Source organism: Boleophthalmus pectinirostris, unplaced genomic scaffold, assembly GCF_026225935.1.
Source record: "Boleophthalmus pectinirostris isolate CB_2022bp ecotype Guang Dong unplaced genomic scaffold, ASM2622593v1 HiC_scaffold_12, whole genome shotgun sequence".
NCBI lineage: Eukaryota > Metazoa > Chordata > Actinopteri > Gobiiformes > Gobiidae > Boleophthalmus > Boleophthalmus pectinirostris.
In genome coordinates this window covers 26,734,659-26,751,192 of record NW_026571018.1, presented here as the reverse complement: position 1 = coordinate 26,751,192, position 16,534 = coordinate 26,734,659, and the positions used below count along the sequence as shown (strand labels likewise).

The window sequence follows — 16,534 nt, the reverse complement described above, 5'->3', positions numbered from 1 at the left end:
CACAATTTACAATAAAAATAATTGAATTTGGACAAGTCGACCACTTACGGTACTCACATTCCCACATTTTGTTTATAAACGACCGTGTTGCTCTGTTGCCCCTGTGTCACTGACCCCTTGGCTCGTGCACATGCAGTGACTGATTGATCTCTGTCGGGACCTTAGCCTGGAGACCACGGTGCGTCAGGTGCTCCGCGGCTAATCATTAACAATCTGTAGAGGTCCTCAGCTGGCTCCCCTCACCAGTGGACACAATATGGACAGGCGACTGGACAGACAACTCCTCACTCAGACATGAAACCATAGAACAAACCACAATGGGCGCGTTATTGCTCATTTGCGTTGTAGCCAGCGTTACCACTAGTGTCACCGCAAAACCCAACTCCGGTCTGAAGACGTGGAGACGGTTCAGTAAGCTGCCGTACCCGGGGGACCAGGCCTTTCTTTACGATACCTTCCCCGAGGGTTTCATGTGGGCAGTTGGCACGGCGGCGTACCAAGTCGAGGGAGCATTTGAGAAGGACGGCAAGGGGCTCTCCATTTGGGACACTTTTACGCGCGGTGGGAACAGGTTGACGATGGGCGACGTGGGCAGTGACAGTTATCACAACGTGCACGCAGACATCCGGGCCATAAAACAACTGGGGGTCACGCACTACCGTTTCTCCCTCTCCTGGGCGCGCATTTTTCCTAACGGGACACGGGGCAGCTACAACGAAATCGGCACCAACTATTACCGGACTCTCATAAAGAAGTTAAAGGAGATCCGCGTACAGCCCGTGGTGACGCTCTATCACTGGGACTTGCCTGAGCACCTGCAGCAAAGTCTTGGAGGATGGACCAACCCGCAGTTAGTGGACATTTTTAAGGATTACGCAGATTTCTGTTTCCACACGTTTGGGGATGATGTGAAGTACTGGATCACCATCGATAACCCGTTCGTGGTGGCCCAGCACGGGTACGGGACCGGGGTGGTGGCGCCCGGGATCAAGAACGACCCGGACCTCCCGTTCAGAGTGGGGCACATCCTGCTGAAGGTGACAAAACAATAACAATAATAATATTTTAAGCACATGTATGAAGTATAGGCTATTTGAATGTAAAGTCCAGCAAAAAATGTTTTCTTGACTTTCTCTGTATGGAATAGGCTACATGGAGAAACTGGAAGAAAGTGGGTTTACCAGGCAATTTACAAGACTTTGGTGACTTTTATAATTAAAAAAAATTAATTTATTAATTTATTTATTTTTTGGTATTTTGTATCTTTTTTCTATTTTGCCTCATTAATTCAGTGGGTATTGCCACAACCTTTTGTGGTTGTCTGGTTCTGTGCCCTCTAAAGTGCCTGTCTTTTTAATAATGTGTCAATTTAAGATATATTATTGTCCTATATTATTAGTGTATCGGGGTAGTGGTCCCTCTATTGAAGAAGGGGGAATAGAAGGCGTGTTTTAACTACAGGGGAATCATGGTCTATTCCAGTGTAGTGGAGAGGAGAATCTGACCGATAGTCAAACTTCAGATCCAGGAGGAGCACTGTGGTTTTTGTCCCGCCCACGGAACACTGGATCTGGTGTGAAGTGGCTGGGATGAAGATCAGCTCCTCCAAATCCGAGGCCATGGTTCTCGACTGGAAAAAGGTGGCTTGCCCTCTCCAGGTGGGTAAAGAGTCCCTGCCTCAAGTGGAGGAGTTCAAGTATTTCAGGGTCTTGTTCACGAGTGAGGGGAGGATGGAGTGTGAGACTGACAGGTGGATCGGTGCAGCGTCTGCAGTGATGCAGTTGCTGTATTGGACCGTTGTGGTGAAGAAAGAGCTGAGCCGAAAGGCAAAACTCATGATTTACTGGTCAGTCTATGCTCCTACCCTCACCTATGGTCATGAGCTTTGGGTAATGACTGAAAGAACAAGATTGCGGATACAAGCAGTCGAAATGAGTTTCCTCCGTAGGGTGGCTGGGCTCTCCCTGAGAGATAGAGTGAGAGGCTCAGTCACACAGGAGGAGCACAGAGTAGAACTGCTGCTCCTCCATGTTGAGAGGAGCCAGCTGAGGTGGCTCAGGCATCTGATCTGGATGCCTCCTGGGTGCCTCCATCAGAAGACCCAGGACACACTGGAGGGACTATGTCTCTCGGCTGGCCTGGGAACACCTAAATGTCCCTCTAGAGGAGCAGGAGGAAGTGCCCTTGGTGAAGGAAATCTGGGAGTCCTTGCTTAGACTGCTGCCCCGTGACTAAGCCCTGGATAAACGGAAGAAAATGGATGGATGGATTATTACTACATTGTAATATATATTTGTAGTCAGTGCTGATTTAAAATAACATTACTATTTTCTAGCCTTTGTTGGGGTGAAAGTTTGATAATGACTTAAACTCCTTATCATTGTTTATTTTATCAGGCCCATGCTGCTGTCTGGCACCTGTATCACAGTCACTACCGGCACCGTCAGAAGGGCCGCGTTTCCATGGCGTTGGCGTCTCACTGGATCAAACCCATCCGAACGCGCCAGGAGAGCCAAAGGGAGTGCCAGTGCTCCCTGGACCATGTTCTGGGCTGGTTCGCTCGCCCTTTGTTCACAGACGGAGACTATCCCCCATGCATGAAGGAGCGGCTGGGATCCAAACTGCCCTCCTTTACACCGGAGGAGAGGGATTTTATCAAAGGAACGGCAGACTTCTTTGCCCTGTCTCATGGTGCTGCGTTGAGTTTCCAGCTCATCAATGACAGCCTCAAATTTGGGCAGCAGGAAGATTTAGACCTGAGGATGCTTTTGTACTGGGTCAATGCAGAGTATGACAAGCCACCCATATTTGTGGTGCAGAGCGGTTGGTATGTTGGGTTGTATATCTTAGACCTAAAATCGTAAATCAACCAATAGCTCTGATGAAAAAACGGGTGGTTTGATCCTAGCTCCAGCCACTGCATACAGTCCTCTTGCCTCTGTGTCCTTAGGCAAGACACATTGTTTATTAAAAAGTATTGCTCAAATAGCATCTTCATATCCAAACAAATGTATAAGTGCCTCTCCTCATTGCTTCTTCCCGCACCACTGATTTTGCTGTAGTGAGCCTCATCATTTTAGTCCTAACATGTTCGTATTAACCCACTCTACAAGATTCTGGTGTTTTTATTTAGCTATTTTGTCCATAAATAAATTCCTAATATGGAACTCGGCTCCAAATTGCTCCTATAACTGCTAACTTTATGACTCCACTTCTTTATACAGTTATGGTTTTACATTATAATTAGAATAATTCCGTAACCAACAAAATATTGTTAATAATTACCTACTTTAAAAATTTACTACTGTATGATATTGGTGAAGGAGTAGTAAACTTTCATCTGTGTGTGTTTGCTTTGATTTTAAAATGTCTCTGTTGCTTCTCTACAAAGGTATGTCCTCGGCAACACCAAGACTGAAGATCCCAAACACATGTACTACCTCAAGAGGTTTATAGCAGAGGCACTGAAATGTTAGTAACACTTCCTTTCTTTTATTATGTATGTATATTTTTATTTTTTAAGTCTTTATTGTTATTAATTTCATGTCTGTAATAACATGTCTTCATTATTTATACATATCAAAATATTCATGTTTTTCTGCCTCTTTGTGTTGCAGCTATAGTCATTGATGGCGTGAATGTGATTGGATACACTGCCTGGTCCCTTATTGACGGTTTTGAATGGTATCGGGAGTATGGGATCAGACGGGGGCTTTATTATGTCGACTTCAACGCTCTAGACATGAAGAGAGAGCCAAAAACATCTGCTACTTTTTATAGGTTTTTAACTCTACTACAACTGTCAAATACTATTAAAGACATTTTATTTATTTATTCATTTATTTTAGGACGGTGATCCACAGAAATGGTTTCCCGGAGCTTCCAGATAACAGACCAGTTCAAGGGGTCTTCCCCTGTGACTTTGCCTGGGGAGTCTCTGCCAACTCCATCCAGGTCTGTGCACATGTGTATCTGTTTACCTTTGCATGTCTCTAAAACAGCTATAAAAGCTTCAATTAATATGCAGTTTTGTTTTGTTTTGGCTGTGAAAATTGAAGTAATGATTCAGACTTAGTACTGCATCTGGTGATACTCCAAAAGCCAAATCTTTGCTTAGGTAGTACATAGTGTAAAAAATATTATGTTTGAGCTACCTTTACTAACGGTACAGATTTCAGGCGAAAGTCCACTTTTGCTTCAGTCCTGACCATGAATGCTCTTTAATCATAAACCTGCTAACCTCATAGTCATAGTATCTTCCAGCCATGACCAGCTGTTCCTATTCATTTATCCCATTTGCACTATTCTGCAGACTTAGTCGTGAACACACAGTCGTGAATCTGAATTAGACCTGGTCTGCCCCTCTCTGTAAATGCAGGTGGAGACAGTGCCCAGTCAGTTTGCAGACCCCAGCGTTTATCTGTGGAACATCTCGAACAACGGAGAGCTCATCAAAATGGAGGGTCTCAGTGCTCCGCCTCTCAGAAGAACTGTTCACTGTGCTGACTATGCTACCATCAGACAACAGGTAAAACGATTCTGGTTACATACACCTGTAAATAAATATGTTATCTAAACCTGCTCTGAAAGACATGTAATTCATTGCCAAAATTATTCAGCCCAATAGGTAAGTCAAGTTAATATATAGCCCAGTTTCTCAGCAAGTCCCAAAATTGAAACACATAAACAACATAAAAAGATACAAAAATGTACAACATATCATATTCAGGAGATTGATACGATAACAAGTGATTTTATATTTTAAGCATTGGAAATATTATTAGAAATGACAATGACTGACTACCAAAATTATTATTGGCTGCCTTAATGCAGGCGGGGCATACAGCATAAAACTCCACTATATTAGGCATGCATGTGATGACGATAAAATAGAAGCACAATGTTGCAAAATACTACACACATCCTTTCATAATATTATGATAATGCAACCACAAAATGTAACCTCTTTTATCTGCATTTTGAGGTGGAAGAGATTCGTCAGATTGGTGTGACCCATTTCCACTTCTCCCTGAACTGGTCAGCCCTGGTTCCTTCAGGAGATGTGTCCAACCCAAACGAGACTCTGCTGGGGTACTACCGCTGCTTCACCCGCCAGTTGCTCCAGGCCAACGTCACCCCTGTGGTTACCCTATGGCACCACACCAGGCAGAGGAGCAGCCTGCCCGCCCCGCTCAATAATGCCAACAAGTGGCTCAACAGGTCACTGCACACAACTAATGAATGAAAACCTTTATTACCATGAGGCGAATTTGTCTTATACACCAGACTAGAGTACATAAAAACACTAGATAAAGGCATAGAGACGGAATGTTAAAATAGAGTCCATGTGTCAGAGTATAATACTGATCAATTTATTTAATTTTTTAGAAGATATGTACTTTGTAATGGACAATCAAACCAAATACATACTAATATATAGAAAATATTTCAAAATGTATTATTGTGTGGAAAATTTTCACACATGCATGTATATTGTAGTAGATTAATGGTTAATGATTAATTAATGAAAGATGATAATGGAATATTACAGTTTAGAGTTTTGCAGTTTTTGAATACATGTTAATATGTGCATTTAAAATTCATGGGCATGTTAGTCTTTGCATTAATTAGTAGAGTAGTTTGAAAAAAGTTAAAAAAAAAGTTTTCTAAATGCATTTAATCATACATTTGTATAAGAATTTGTCTGCAATATTTAGATGCTTTCCAACACTCAAAATATGAGTAATCTTTTTATGTGTACTGTTTTGTTTAATATATTGTTGTTGGTTTTTTCCATATTTGAACTTCAGTAAGACCCCTGAGGCCTTCGCTCAGTACGCCAGGCTGTGTTACAGAGAGCTGGGGGCCCATGTGAAGATGTGGATCACTCTGAATGAGCCCAACGATGAGATGGTGAGCTACCAGGAGGGCCATCAGATGCTCAAGGCACACGCTTTGGCCTGGCATGCCTACAACGATGAGTTCAGAGACCTGCAGGGGGGAAAGGTGAGGAGGTTTGACAGTATTATACATAAAACCAGTGAACTTAGTGAGATTTAGTGTAGTGAGTATAGTGTAGTCTATATTACAGGTGCATTATCCTAGCATTTTATCATTGTGCACTAATAGCTTCAACTGTATTCATTGAAAGTTTAGTTAAAGCAGCCAATGTTTAACTAGTATTTCACTTGGAGTCAAATAAACCAAAACTACAGAAGATTAAAACACATTTTATTTCTGTCTTATTCTCAGGTGTCTTTGGCTCTGCACATGGACTGGGTGGAGCCTGCCTACTTGTTAAGCCGTGAGGATGTTGAACCTGCTAAAAGAGTTTTGGACTTCCGTGTGGGCTGGTTCACAGAGCCGATCTTTGGCAGTGGAGACTATCCTCTGGGGATGAGGAGCTGGCTGCGTCAGCTCAATTCAGTTAGGTACAAACTCTACTGTAAGGTTACTGTTTAAACCTGAGCCATCAACACTGAGAAATATTTATAAAGTGTACCTTTCACATTTGAAATAAGGTACCAGTATATAACAATGCTTTATTGCTGTCTCATAAACTGTTTCTTATACGGTATGCTACAGTCATTATTTAATGGTTTTTGGTAGAAGGTCAGCCACCTGCTTGTCTCTATGGAAATGCTTTGCTTTGAATCTTGAACCTTGAACTTGGAACCTTGAACCTTGAACCTTCACACTGTCAATATAGGTTACCTCTTCGTACTATCCTAGCAAACATCACAGTCTGGTTTAATCACGTAGTTACATGCAAGATAAAGATATCCAGCTACTTATATGAAATGGAAAAAATACAGTTTATATAATACTTGCATACATGTTAACATTGTGTAAAATACTGTGTCTTTCCAAAGCCTTCCTGTGTTTAAGAAAGATGAAAGGCCAGTCAAGGGCACATATGACTTTTTTGCAATCAGCCACTTCAGTACCAAACTAGTTACTCATGCCAAAGAAGACTCGTAAGATTTTATTTCTTATCAAATTACTATTTGCTATTTAGTTGTCGTGATAGTTAAATGTTTTTCTCTGGAATACTGCTGTAGGTACACTTATTCTGCCATGTTAGAAGTCCAATACATGATAGACACTACCTGGATCATGTCCCCAAGACCAGTGGTGCCATGGGGCCTCAGGAAAGCACTCAACTGGGTAAGAAACTTACTTGTTAGTTTATTAACAGTAAAATAATGCAAACTTACATGCATTGTTCTATAGGTAAAGGAGCACTACAGTCACGTGCCTGTTTATGTAATAGCCAATGGTGTCCAGGAAGACCCAGCTCATTTCAAAGACAGTTTACGAGTCTATTACTTGTACAACTATATCAACGAAGCACTGAAAGGTAAAAACACAGTAATATATTAACCTTAAATTAATATTTGTCCTTTTCCTCATCTGATCCCAGCTTTGATTCTGAGATTTGTACGTGGAGCTTAATGATAAGACAGGTATTCGGGTCAGTGATCCTGATTGCTCGGCTCATGCAAAGCAGAGGTTTACAAGAAAGGCCGCTAAAGCAGTCAGTTATTTCAGTTTTAAGTTTGCAAAGGATTACTCAAGACTAAGTATGCACTGAGGTGGGATAGGCTCAAAAAATGTTGAAACTATAAATTGTATTAGAAAAATTGGTTCATCCTCAGATGTCTTTAATTCATCAGGAGGTTCATACAAAATCTTTATTTTGACTGTGTTTCTGCAAAATGTTTTAATAATGGCACATTTAAGTCATCAAAAAGTCTCAAGCCAATTATTGCAATCTGTTACTGAATTGGGCTTTGTATTTGCTATGTATTTATTTTGATACATAAATAAGGTGTAACTAATATGGTACAACTATTGGATTGCTGGAAATGTACTAGTATGTGCAGGCTATAAAAGACAATGTATCAACGAAAACTATGAAATTTGTATGTTTTTGTCTTGACAGCGTACACACTGGATGGAGTAAACTTGAAAGGTTACTTTGCCTATGCCCTGAGCGACCAAAGGGACCCTGAGTTTGGATTATACGGCAACATACAGGAGGAGGTCATCATCAAAGCATCTCTGTCCAATTACCAAAACATTATTCAACACAACGGTTTCCCCATACAAGGAGCAGACCCTCAGCAGTGTGCTGGGGGGCCTCAGCCCTGTGTGAGCTGCCAGGTTCTGTCAAAGAGACCGGTTTTGGGGTTCCTCACTCTGGTGGGGTCGGGAATGTTGATAACACTTGGTCTTATCATTTACTACACTGCTAAGAGACACAAAGAAGCCTACTAAATATGTTGTGGTGTTAGCTAATCCTGGTCAAAGCACTTATTTATGCTGCTCTATACTGTCTGCTTTTGTTGTATTATTTTGTTGAACTAATTATTTGTCAAAGTATTGTGGAGTTTTTAAAGTATATATATATATTATATATATATATATATTATATATATATATAATATATATATATATTTTATATATGTGTGTATATATATGTATATATATATATATATATTTATATATTATATATATATATATATATATATATATATATATATATACAAAATGTAGTATGTATTGTATTTATAATAACCTACACACAGTCTAAGTGTGCTTTTTTTTTTTTTATTAAACTAGGCATTTACACATATTTGTTCATTCATAAAGGAAGGCATCACAATACCAAATTTCCTCGTGCTGTTGGGATTTTGTCATTTTTAGAAAAAGCAAAAGTACAGCAAAGTCTTTTTAAAACATCATGGCATCCAGTCCATCCTCCATAAATTTCTTGTAAATGGCCATAAACTTGGCAACGAAAGCCTCAAGGTGAAAGATGGCTTTGCTTCCCAGCTGCAGCCTGTGTTCATACTGCGCTGCCATATGAGCCACTTCTGTTTTCAGATGACCATCACAGTTGCTCAGCAGTTCATTTACAAGACCCTAAGAGAGGAATATTGTCGAATGAATATAGAATTGTGAACAAAACAAAAGCATAAATGCAAAAAAAAAACACCAAAACAAACCTTCATAATCACATCAGGTGGGATGCAGTGAGTCAAGAGCTCATATAATCTGGCACGCACCTCCAGCAATCTATAAAGAGCAAGTAAAAAGCAAGAGAACAATTAAAATTATCACAAGTGCTCTACTTAGAGACGGGTAATATTTTCAATCATCAATATAATATAGTTTTCAAGATGTGAAAAATATTAAGATTTTTAGAAGGATTAGAGCAGATTAAAATCAAAATGGAACAAGGTTGTACTATATTGAAATACCCGTTCAGCACTTTTCTGGTGAATTGTCATAATATCTATTGATCAAGATATTCACTGCTGTTAATACTGCCAACTCCCCGCTCACTTCTATTACTGTAATCCAGATACTGTAATGATTGTCCATTTTACCTTTGTGGACTTTGCTGGCTCACAATTGCATTGGCAGTCTCCCTCAGGTAAACCTCCCAGTCTGTCTCTGGCACTTCCTGGTCTGCTGAGAATGGGTACCTAAACACAGTATAATAAATGTCATAATGTAGATTGTCCAGCACATACAATAACAATAAATTGAATAAGAAGATGCAGATCCATTCTTACTGCTGTACTCTGCAGGCTTCACACATCAAAAGAGCTTTGCGGAGATTACGACCAGACTTTTCAGAGATTTGTTTTGCCAACTCAGGAGGAAGGAGGAGCCCCTCTTTTTTGCACACAGCAGCCAAAACACTACACACCTAGAAAACATGAAAACAGCAGTGAATGACAAACAATAGTTTTTACTAACAATATTATAAGATAATGGTTTTCTCACTTCTTCTGCGCTTGGAAGAGGCACTCTGACAGCCAGACATCGACTTCTGATTGGTCCAATAACTTTGGAGGTGGAATTACAGCACAGGATGAGACGGCAGGTGGACATGTATTTCTCCATGGTACGACGCAAAGCATGCTGAGCATCTTTGGTGAGCCTGTCCACCTCAGTTAGTAGGACCACTAAGATTTGAATAGACAAACAAATACATTTTAGGCAAAAAGCAACTGCATTATACACACCTTTACCATTATAATAGAAAACCTCATACCTTTGAAGTCTCTCTGGGTGCTTGACTGGATTTGTTGAGATTGAGCTACTGTTTTAATTAGCTCTTGAATGACCACACGGTCCTGATTTCCTGCATCACTAAAGACAACACAACAAATAACTTCATACTCATATGTACTTTCTTGACTATAATAAAAGTTGACAATTACCTGGGATTAACTTCCAAGTGATAATTGCTTGCTATAGTATTGATTTCAATTTTCTTCTTTGATGGCGCCTAAAGACACAAAAAGCGCCATTCACATTAACACAAAGAATTTTTAAAAATCTGTCTTAGAATCTTTCGTATTGTACATTATTTGTTTTTGTCTTACCACAATACTTTGATGCTCGATTCGCAATTTCTCCACTCCAGCTCCATACAGCTCCTTCAGCAAACACATAATGCGGGTTTTCTTTCCAGACCCCGAAGGGCCATACACTAACAAATGTGGGAAGTCGCCACATTGGACCTAAAGTAAACAAATATCAGATAGATCCATGTAGATAGATTCGTGTCTATGATAAGCAGAGAATAATGCTAAACGGGGTGCTAACTCTTCTTACCAGGTTTTTCAGCTGCGCGGCTTGCTCTTTGTGATAGTCCAGTTTGGCAAGGGAGTTGGGTCTGTATTTATCCACCCACAAACTCATTTTTTGATTTTTAGATTCGACAGCAAATGCACTTCGTTGTGGATGTTGTTGACAGTCGCAGTTCTCCCGCGAAATCTCACAATCAGGAAGCGCGCGCCGGTCCTCCTACAGGGGCTACGGACACTCCACTGGGTCAAACTACATCACCGCGCTGCTGTATTATTCTTTATTTTTGGCACTAAACATTCACAAGTTCATGCTCTTTGTAGATGATGAAGCGACGACACAAAGGAAAAGGCCAAGGTAATCACTTATATATATCAGAGACATAGTATGTTAAGACATATACGGTGTTGTAAATTGTATCTAAAATAGAAGTGTTGCACAGTGTGGCATTATGTTAATTGACATGTGTGCAGCTGCTACAGATGTGAAGGCTTTTGCTAACTTTAGACTGGTTCATACGCAGTGTTGGGAAGGTTACTTTTAAAATGTATTCCCCTACAGATTACAGATTACATACACCAAAATGTAGTTTGTAACGTAATCCATTAAATTACTTATAGTGAGTAACGTAATCTGAATACTTTGGATTACTTGATTTGCTGTAGAGAAGCAAAGACGAGGAAATCTTCACCAGACTTCCAGACTTTATTGAACCATATTAAAAATATTATTGATAGAAGAGGAGGAGACATGTCCACACAGCATGGTTTAGTACTGGTTTAGTTCTGGTTTAGGCAGTTTAGTAGTTTTTTAGCTTTAGCCTGGTTTATACCTGGTTTAGTTTGGTTTAGGCCTGGTTTAGATCTGTTTAGTTTAGAGAGTTGGTTTTTATCTGGTTTATCTGGTTTAGTCCTGGTTAGATAGTTTACCTGGTTTAGACCTGGTTTTATCTGTTTAGATGTTAGTTTAGACTAGTTTAGTCTAGTTTAGTCTAGCTGGTTTAGTCCTGGTTTAGATCTAGTTTAGTTTAGATCTAGCTGGTTTAGTCCTGGTTTAGATCTAGTTTAGATCTAGTTTAGACCTGGTTTAGAGTCCTGGTTTTAGATCTAGTTTAGTTTAGCTGGTTTAGTCCTGGTTTAGGTTTAGATCTAGTTTAGATCTTAGTTTGGTTTACCTGGTTTAGTCCTGGTTTAGATCTAGTTTAGATCTAGTTTAGACCTAGTTTAGTTTAGTCCTGGTTTAGTCCTGGTTTAGATCTAGTTTAGATCTAGTTTAGTCCTGGTTTAGTCCTGGTTTAGATCTAGTAGTTTATCTAGTTTAGATCTTTTTTAGTTTAGTCCTGGTTTAGATCCTAGTTTAGATCTAGATCTAGTTTAGTCCTGGTTTAGATCTAGTTTAGACCTTTAGTCCTTTAGATCTAGTTTAGATCTAGTTTAGATAGTCCTTAGTTTAGTCCTGGTTTAGATCTAGTTTAGTCCTAGATCTAGTTTAGAGTCCTGGTTTAGTCTGGTTTAGTCCTGGTTTAGATCTAGTTTAGATCTAGTTTTAGTTTAGTCCTGGTTTAGCTCTATTTTACCTGGTTTTAGTCCTAGTTTAGTCCTGGTTTAGATCTAGTTTAGACCTGGTTTTAGTCGTTTAATCCTGATTAGTTTAGTTTAGTCCTGGTTTAGATCTACTGGTTTAGATTTTGGTTTAGTGGTTAGAACTTTAGCCTGGTTTAATGTGGAATTAGTGGAAAAAAAAAAGAAAAAAAAGGGGGATATAGCCCAAATGTGAAAACAGGAAAATACTGCTGTGTAATCCATTTATTTCAGCAAAGTAACTGTAATCCAATTACCACTCCGAATGCCTCAACCGAATACAGTTACTCATAATTTGTACTCTGATTACGTAACTCTGGTACATGTAATCTGTTACTCCCCAACATTGTTCATACGTGCACAAATCGGACAAGTAGAGACATTTTACATTGTACGTCGAACCAGGGTTTAAGACATGAAAATGAACTATGTTACTTTAACTTGGTTGATCAGAGATTTTTGTGCCACCCGACCACAAAAGATTTAATTGTGTTTACTACCAGTATAAGTCAAACCAAGTTTTTAATTCAATATTTTTAAATTAATCAGTAAAATGCTAATGTTTTACAGTAATGTAACCTTGATGACAAGCAAGGAAAATGACTGCTAACCTTCTCCCAGTGTTTGTAGCACATTTGAGCATGGACAAGACACTATAGTAAAGTCCACACTACAGAGGTATGTATACAAAAAATAATAGATATGCATTTTTTTCTTTCTTTTTAAACTTCTTATATGTTAACTACACATCAGGCTGAACACCATATTATAGGCTACTACTCTCCTCACTTATTTCACTTGATTTGTCCTAATATAAGTGTAATAGTTTTGTCACAATATTAAAATTTCTCAATTTTATCACTAAGGAATAGCCTCGATACTTTACTGATTTTTGATACCACAGTGATTATGAAATGCTCCTTTTAAAAACATATTTTCAACACAAAATAATTGCACTTTTTATGTTAACATAATTCCAATGATAATGCTCAAGATTGTTATTAAAGTGTTCGGCAAAGGTCAAATTTTCTATTTTTGTGTTTTTTCTCTCTCTCTTTTTAGTATCAATACTTTCCATATCAGTTTTAGTACTTGAGTTTTGATACTTCTGACAATCAGTGATCTGTCATAGTTCACATTATCCTTCTCGGCCTCTATCATTTCACCTGAAGCCTCACTGTGGTAACTGTATTTCTGTGATAGGAATGCTGGGTACGAGGAGCGTGTCTCTGCAGGTCGGCGTAGCTTGCATTGAAATGCATGTCTGAGGTAAATTGATGTGCATCTGTCATCACTGTAACATACTGTAGCATGGTGTAAAATGTGAGGCAGGTGGGGGCCATAAGGTTGTCAAGTTCTTTACAGAATAACCATGTAAATAGTTATAGGACTAAACCAGGGTAAATCAAGAACAATGCTGCTCTACATTGGAACAAAATTAGTTACAAACCACATTTGAACCAGTACATGGACCAAAGCAGTAACAAAACTAAACCTAAACTTTGACTGAATGAACTGTAAGCCAGATCAGAACCAGATCCAAAGCAGAATCTAACCATTTCTAAAACCAGTATTTAAGTACAAAACTAAATAAAAAATTAACCCTGTTTAAAAGCTTTAAAGGGTTAATAATCCGTTGTATTCCACAGCCTTGCATCAATTAAATATATTTAGCGCAATTTGTGGTTCTCAATGCAATATTATCCCCACCACAAGAATCTTAAATCATGCTGGTGTTTCCTAATGGCATAAACCTGTGGGAAATAAAAAGTATTTGAAAACATACATATTTTTTTGCTTGTATGTGGCTCTCCAGGAGCAGGCCTTAACAGGCAGGACCCTCTCAAGGTTAAGGTGCAAATAACAGGTCTTTACTCTTGACCAATGACATTCTCTTTGAAACATGAAATTCAGTGTTTGCCAACAAACTCTAGGAATTCCTCAGTCCTCTGAGAGCTGTTTAAAAGTCTTATTTATAAGTCTCAGTCAGTTTTTGCAGTTGCTCAAAATAGCCTAATTTGAGAGATTTACTGAAGTTAACGATTCAAACATTACCTCATGTTTATGATGGAATGTGCTTCCCAGGTAAAATTCTTTAGCCACAGGCCAAATTATACAGCAATAACCAAAAAGAGTCAAGAGACGTATTTTTCACATTTTAAGTCAAGTCTATACAGCTAAATGTACAAACCGTTTTTAACCCAGTTTTCACACAGCTGCCTTGCCCCGGTTATTCATGTGCTTTGGTCATAAAACAACACACCACACACGGTTACACAAACACCTGCCTGTGTCTCGCTGAGGTAATGTAGGAGGGCAGAGCATTCCTCTGCACTTCTCTCCTCCCCTCCTTACTTTGCTCGTTCATATCTTTTCAAGGTAAACTCGGTGGATTTGTACTACACATCAATGAGACGCTTTCCCTGGATCAAAAGACAACCACCTCTAGGTGATGTGTTTTGGATGACAGCAAAGGTATGTACCGGTAAACTATATTTTGTAGTATAGTTATCTGCCAATACAGTCCCTGTTTGGGATTATATATACATTTACTTATGTTATTCTTTTACTGTGTCAGTTATGTGGACAATGTGTCATTCTAAAGCACATATTCAAAAGTATTATTTTAGGTATATAAGGGTCCCTTATCCTAATCCATTATAATGATAGTGGTGAGTCCTTTAAGAAGAAGAAGAGAAGGAAATTGCTGCTTAAACACACCATATAAAATCCATTTGATGTTAAACATAAAATATACATTTAAAGGTTTCTGATCTTTTTTCTTCTAGGTTGACTGGTGTTACAAAGCAATAAACATGTTAGGCAAGGAAAGGGTGTGTAGGCCAAAAATACTCACCAGGAAAAAACACTGTGTTTTAAGCAGACATTTGTCAGACAAACTCCTTCAAGCTGCAGGGAGCTGTCAACCTCTTTGGGAGCAATAACTTACTATAGCTCAGACACATTTTCCATTGTCCTCAGAGTTACTTCTACAACTCAATTACTACTGCTGGAGTTAGCCTTTTGTATATATATATATATATATATATATGTTTGCAGTTATTTGTTTGCTCTGGTAGCTTACATTAGCCTTCAAATCCCCTGCCTGTAGGTGTGAGGTAAGGACCAGGATTGTGCTTTTGTGATGAAATGGACAGATAAACTTGTCTAGGCATTGTTATCTCCATCTGTATTGACTGTACACCACTGCTATGTTTATGGATACCACTATGAATCATCTCACATACCTCATTGAAATAAGAGAAACATGTAGTCTTTTTTTTTCATCTTTTTAGGACTAGAATAAGGCATTTAGATTAAGAAATAATAATAATAATTTATGGTCCCCTTAGGGAAATTTATCTTTCATATTTGACCCATTCGTCATTTCCAGAGGGGCCAGTCAGGGGCAGATGACCCATCTCCTGAATTTAAATTCAGCTTGGAATGAACTATAATAACTAATATATAACTAAATTACTCCTCCAGCTATATGGAAGAATAATTTATTGTATGCACTTTAGCTATTTAGGTTTTGCGAAGTATATCAAAAATTCTTTGTCACCCATTTTGCAAATATGTTTTTTTTTTCTCTCTTTACAGCTCAACTTTGAGAGACAACTTGTAAAAATATTCACATCTGGCTCTTGAATAAGTGTGATAAACTAATTGCTGTGTTTTAGCAGCTTAACCCCCCTCTGACAGATCATCAGGCTCAGTTAACAGGGCCTATAGATCAAATTGCCATCAAAGTCTTGTCAGATGCAGACGATTAGTGATGCATGAAGGCCCAATGGTAGCTCTGCTTATTGAGCAGCGGTTCAACAGGCCCGAGTACCCTGAGGCGCTCGCTCTCCCTCCAGTAAAACTACAAGGTCAAGTTCTGGCTCTTGCCCAAGCCTCTAATAACTGCAACACCATGTCTGAGCCTGTCCCTATGCTGAAATGTGCCCCCGATTCACCGGACAGCAATTCTCTCAGTGGGATAGAGCAAAAACATAGATGGCCCTTCTTCTTCTGAGTTAAGTAAGATGAACAAAATGCAAAATTATGGGAATTTGAAGGATTCCTTTGTAACTAATATAGAGGCATCACCAACTGAAGACAATGAAGATACTCTATTAAAAGAGTTCTATTTAGCTACTAACTTTAATGTTCCAAATTCACCTCTAAACAGCGACAAATTCTCTCATAATTATCTTGATGTCAGAGATACAGACTGCGTAACATCACCAGATTCAACCAGTGAGGACCTACCCACATGATCTGCTAAGGATAGTAAAACACAAACCAAGCGCTATTGTGTTTTCTGATTTTGATCACAGCCCTGAAAATCAAGCTATCTT

The 16,534-nt window shown here is 39.0% G+C and overlaps 2 protein-coding genes and 1 long non-coding RNA gene across 3 annotated transcripts; 2 read left to right on the top strand and 1 right to left on the bottom strand.

The window, feature by feature from the left end:
* Window positions 1-230: 230 nt before the first annotated feature.
* Window positions 231-8,387, top strand: kl (klotho). The gene is made up of 13 exons (XM_055148454.1): window positions 231-1,037; window positions 2,397-2,827; window positions 3,392-3,471; window positions 3,618-3,780; window positions 3,849-3,954; window positions 4,379-4,528; window positions 4,985-5,220; window positions 5,811-6,006; window positions 6,253-6,431; window positions 6,873-6,977; window positions 7,062-7,167; window positions 7,234-7,360; window positions 7,946-8,387. The coding sequence occupies exons 1-13, from the start codon at window positions 318-320 to the stop codon at window positions 8,278-8,280; spliced, it is 2,934 nt and encodes a 977-aa protein (XP_055004429.1). The 5' UTR covers window positions 231-317; the 3' UTR covers window positions 8,281-8,387.
* Window positions 8,388-8,608: 221 nt separating this feature from the next.
* rfc3 (replication factor C (activator 1) 3) lies at window positions 8,609-10,840 on the bottom strand. The gene is made up of 9 exons (XM_020923037.2): window positions 10,636-10,840; window positions 10,404-10,541; window positions 10,239-10,306; window positions 10,070-10,167; window positions 9,799-9,980; window positions 9,585-9,721; window positions 9,396-9,494; window positions 9,012-9,081; window positions 8,609-8,928 (listed from the first exon to the last, which is right to left on the bottom strand). The coding sequence occupies exons 1-9, from the start codon at window positions 10,720-10,722 to the stop codon at window positions 8,737-8,739; spliced, it is 1,071 nt and encodes a 356-aa protein (XP_020778696.2). The 5' UTR covers window positions 10,723-10,840; the 3' UTR covers window positions 8,609-8,736.
* Window positions 10,841-10,852: 12 nt separating this feature from the next.
* Window positions 10,853-16,530, top strand: LOC129407468 (uncharacterized). Its single transcript, XR_008631557.1, has 5 exons — window positions 10,853-10,965; window positions 12,759-12,866; window positions 13,392-13,457; window positions 14,568-14,663; window positions 15,792-16,530. It is a non-coding gene; the product is annotated as an uncharacterized LOC129407468 (long non-coding RNA).
* Window positions 16,531-16,534: the final 4 nt, after the last annotated feature.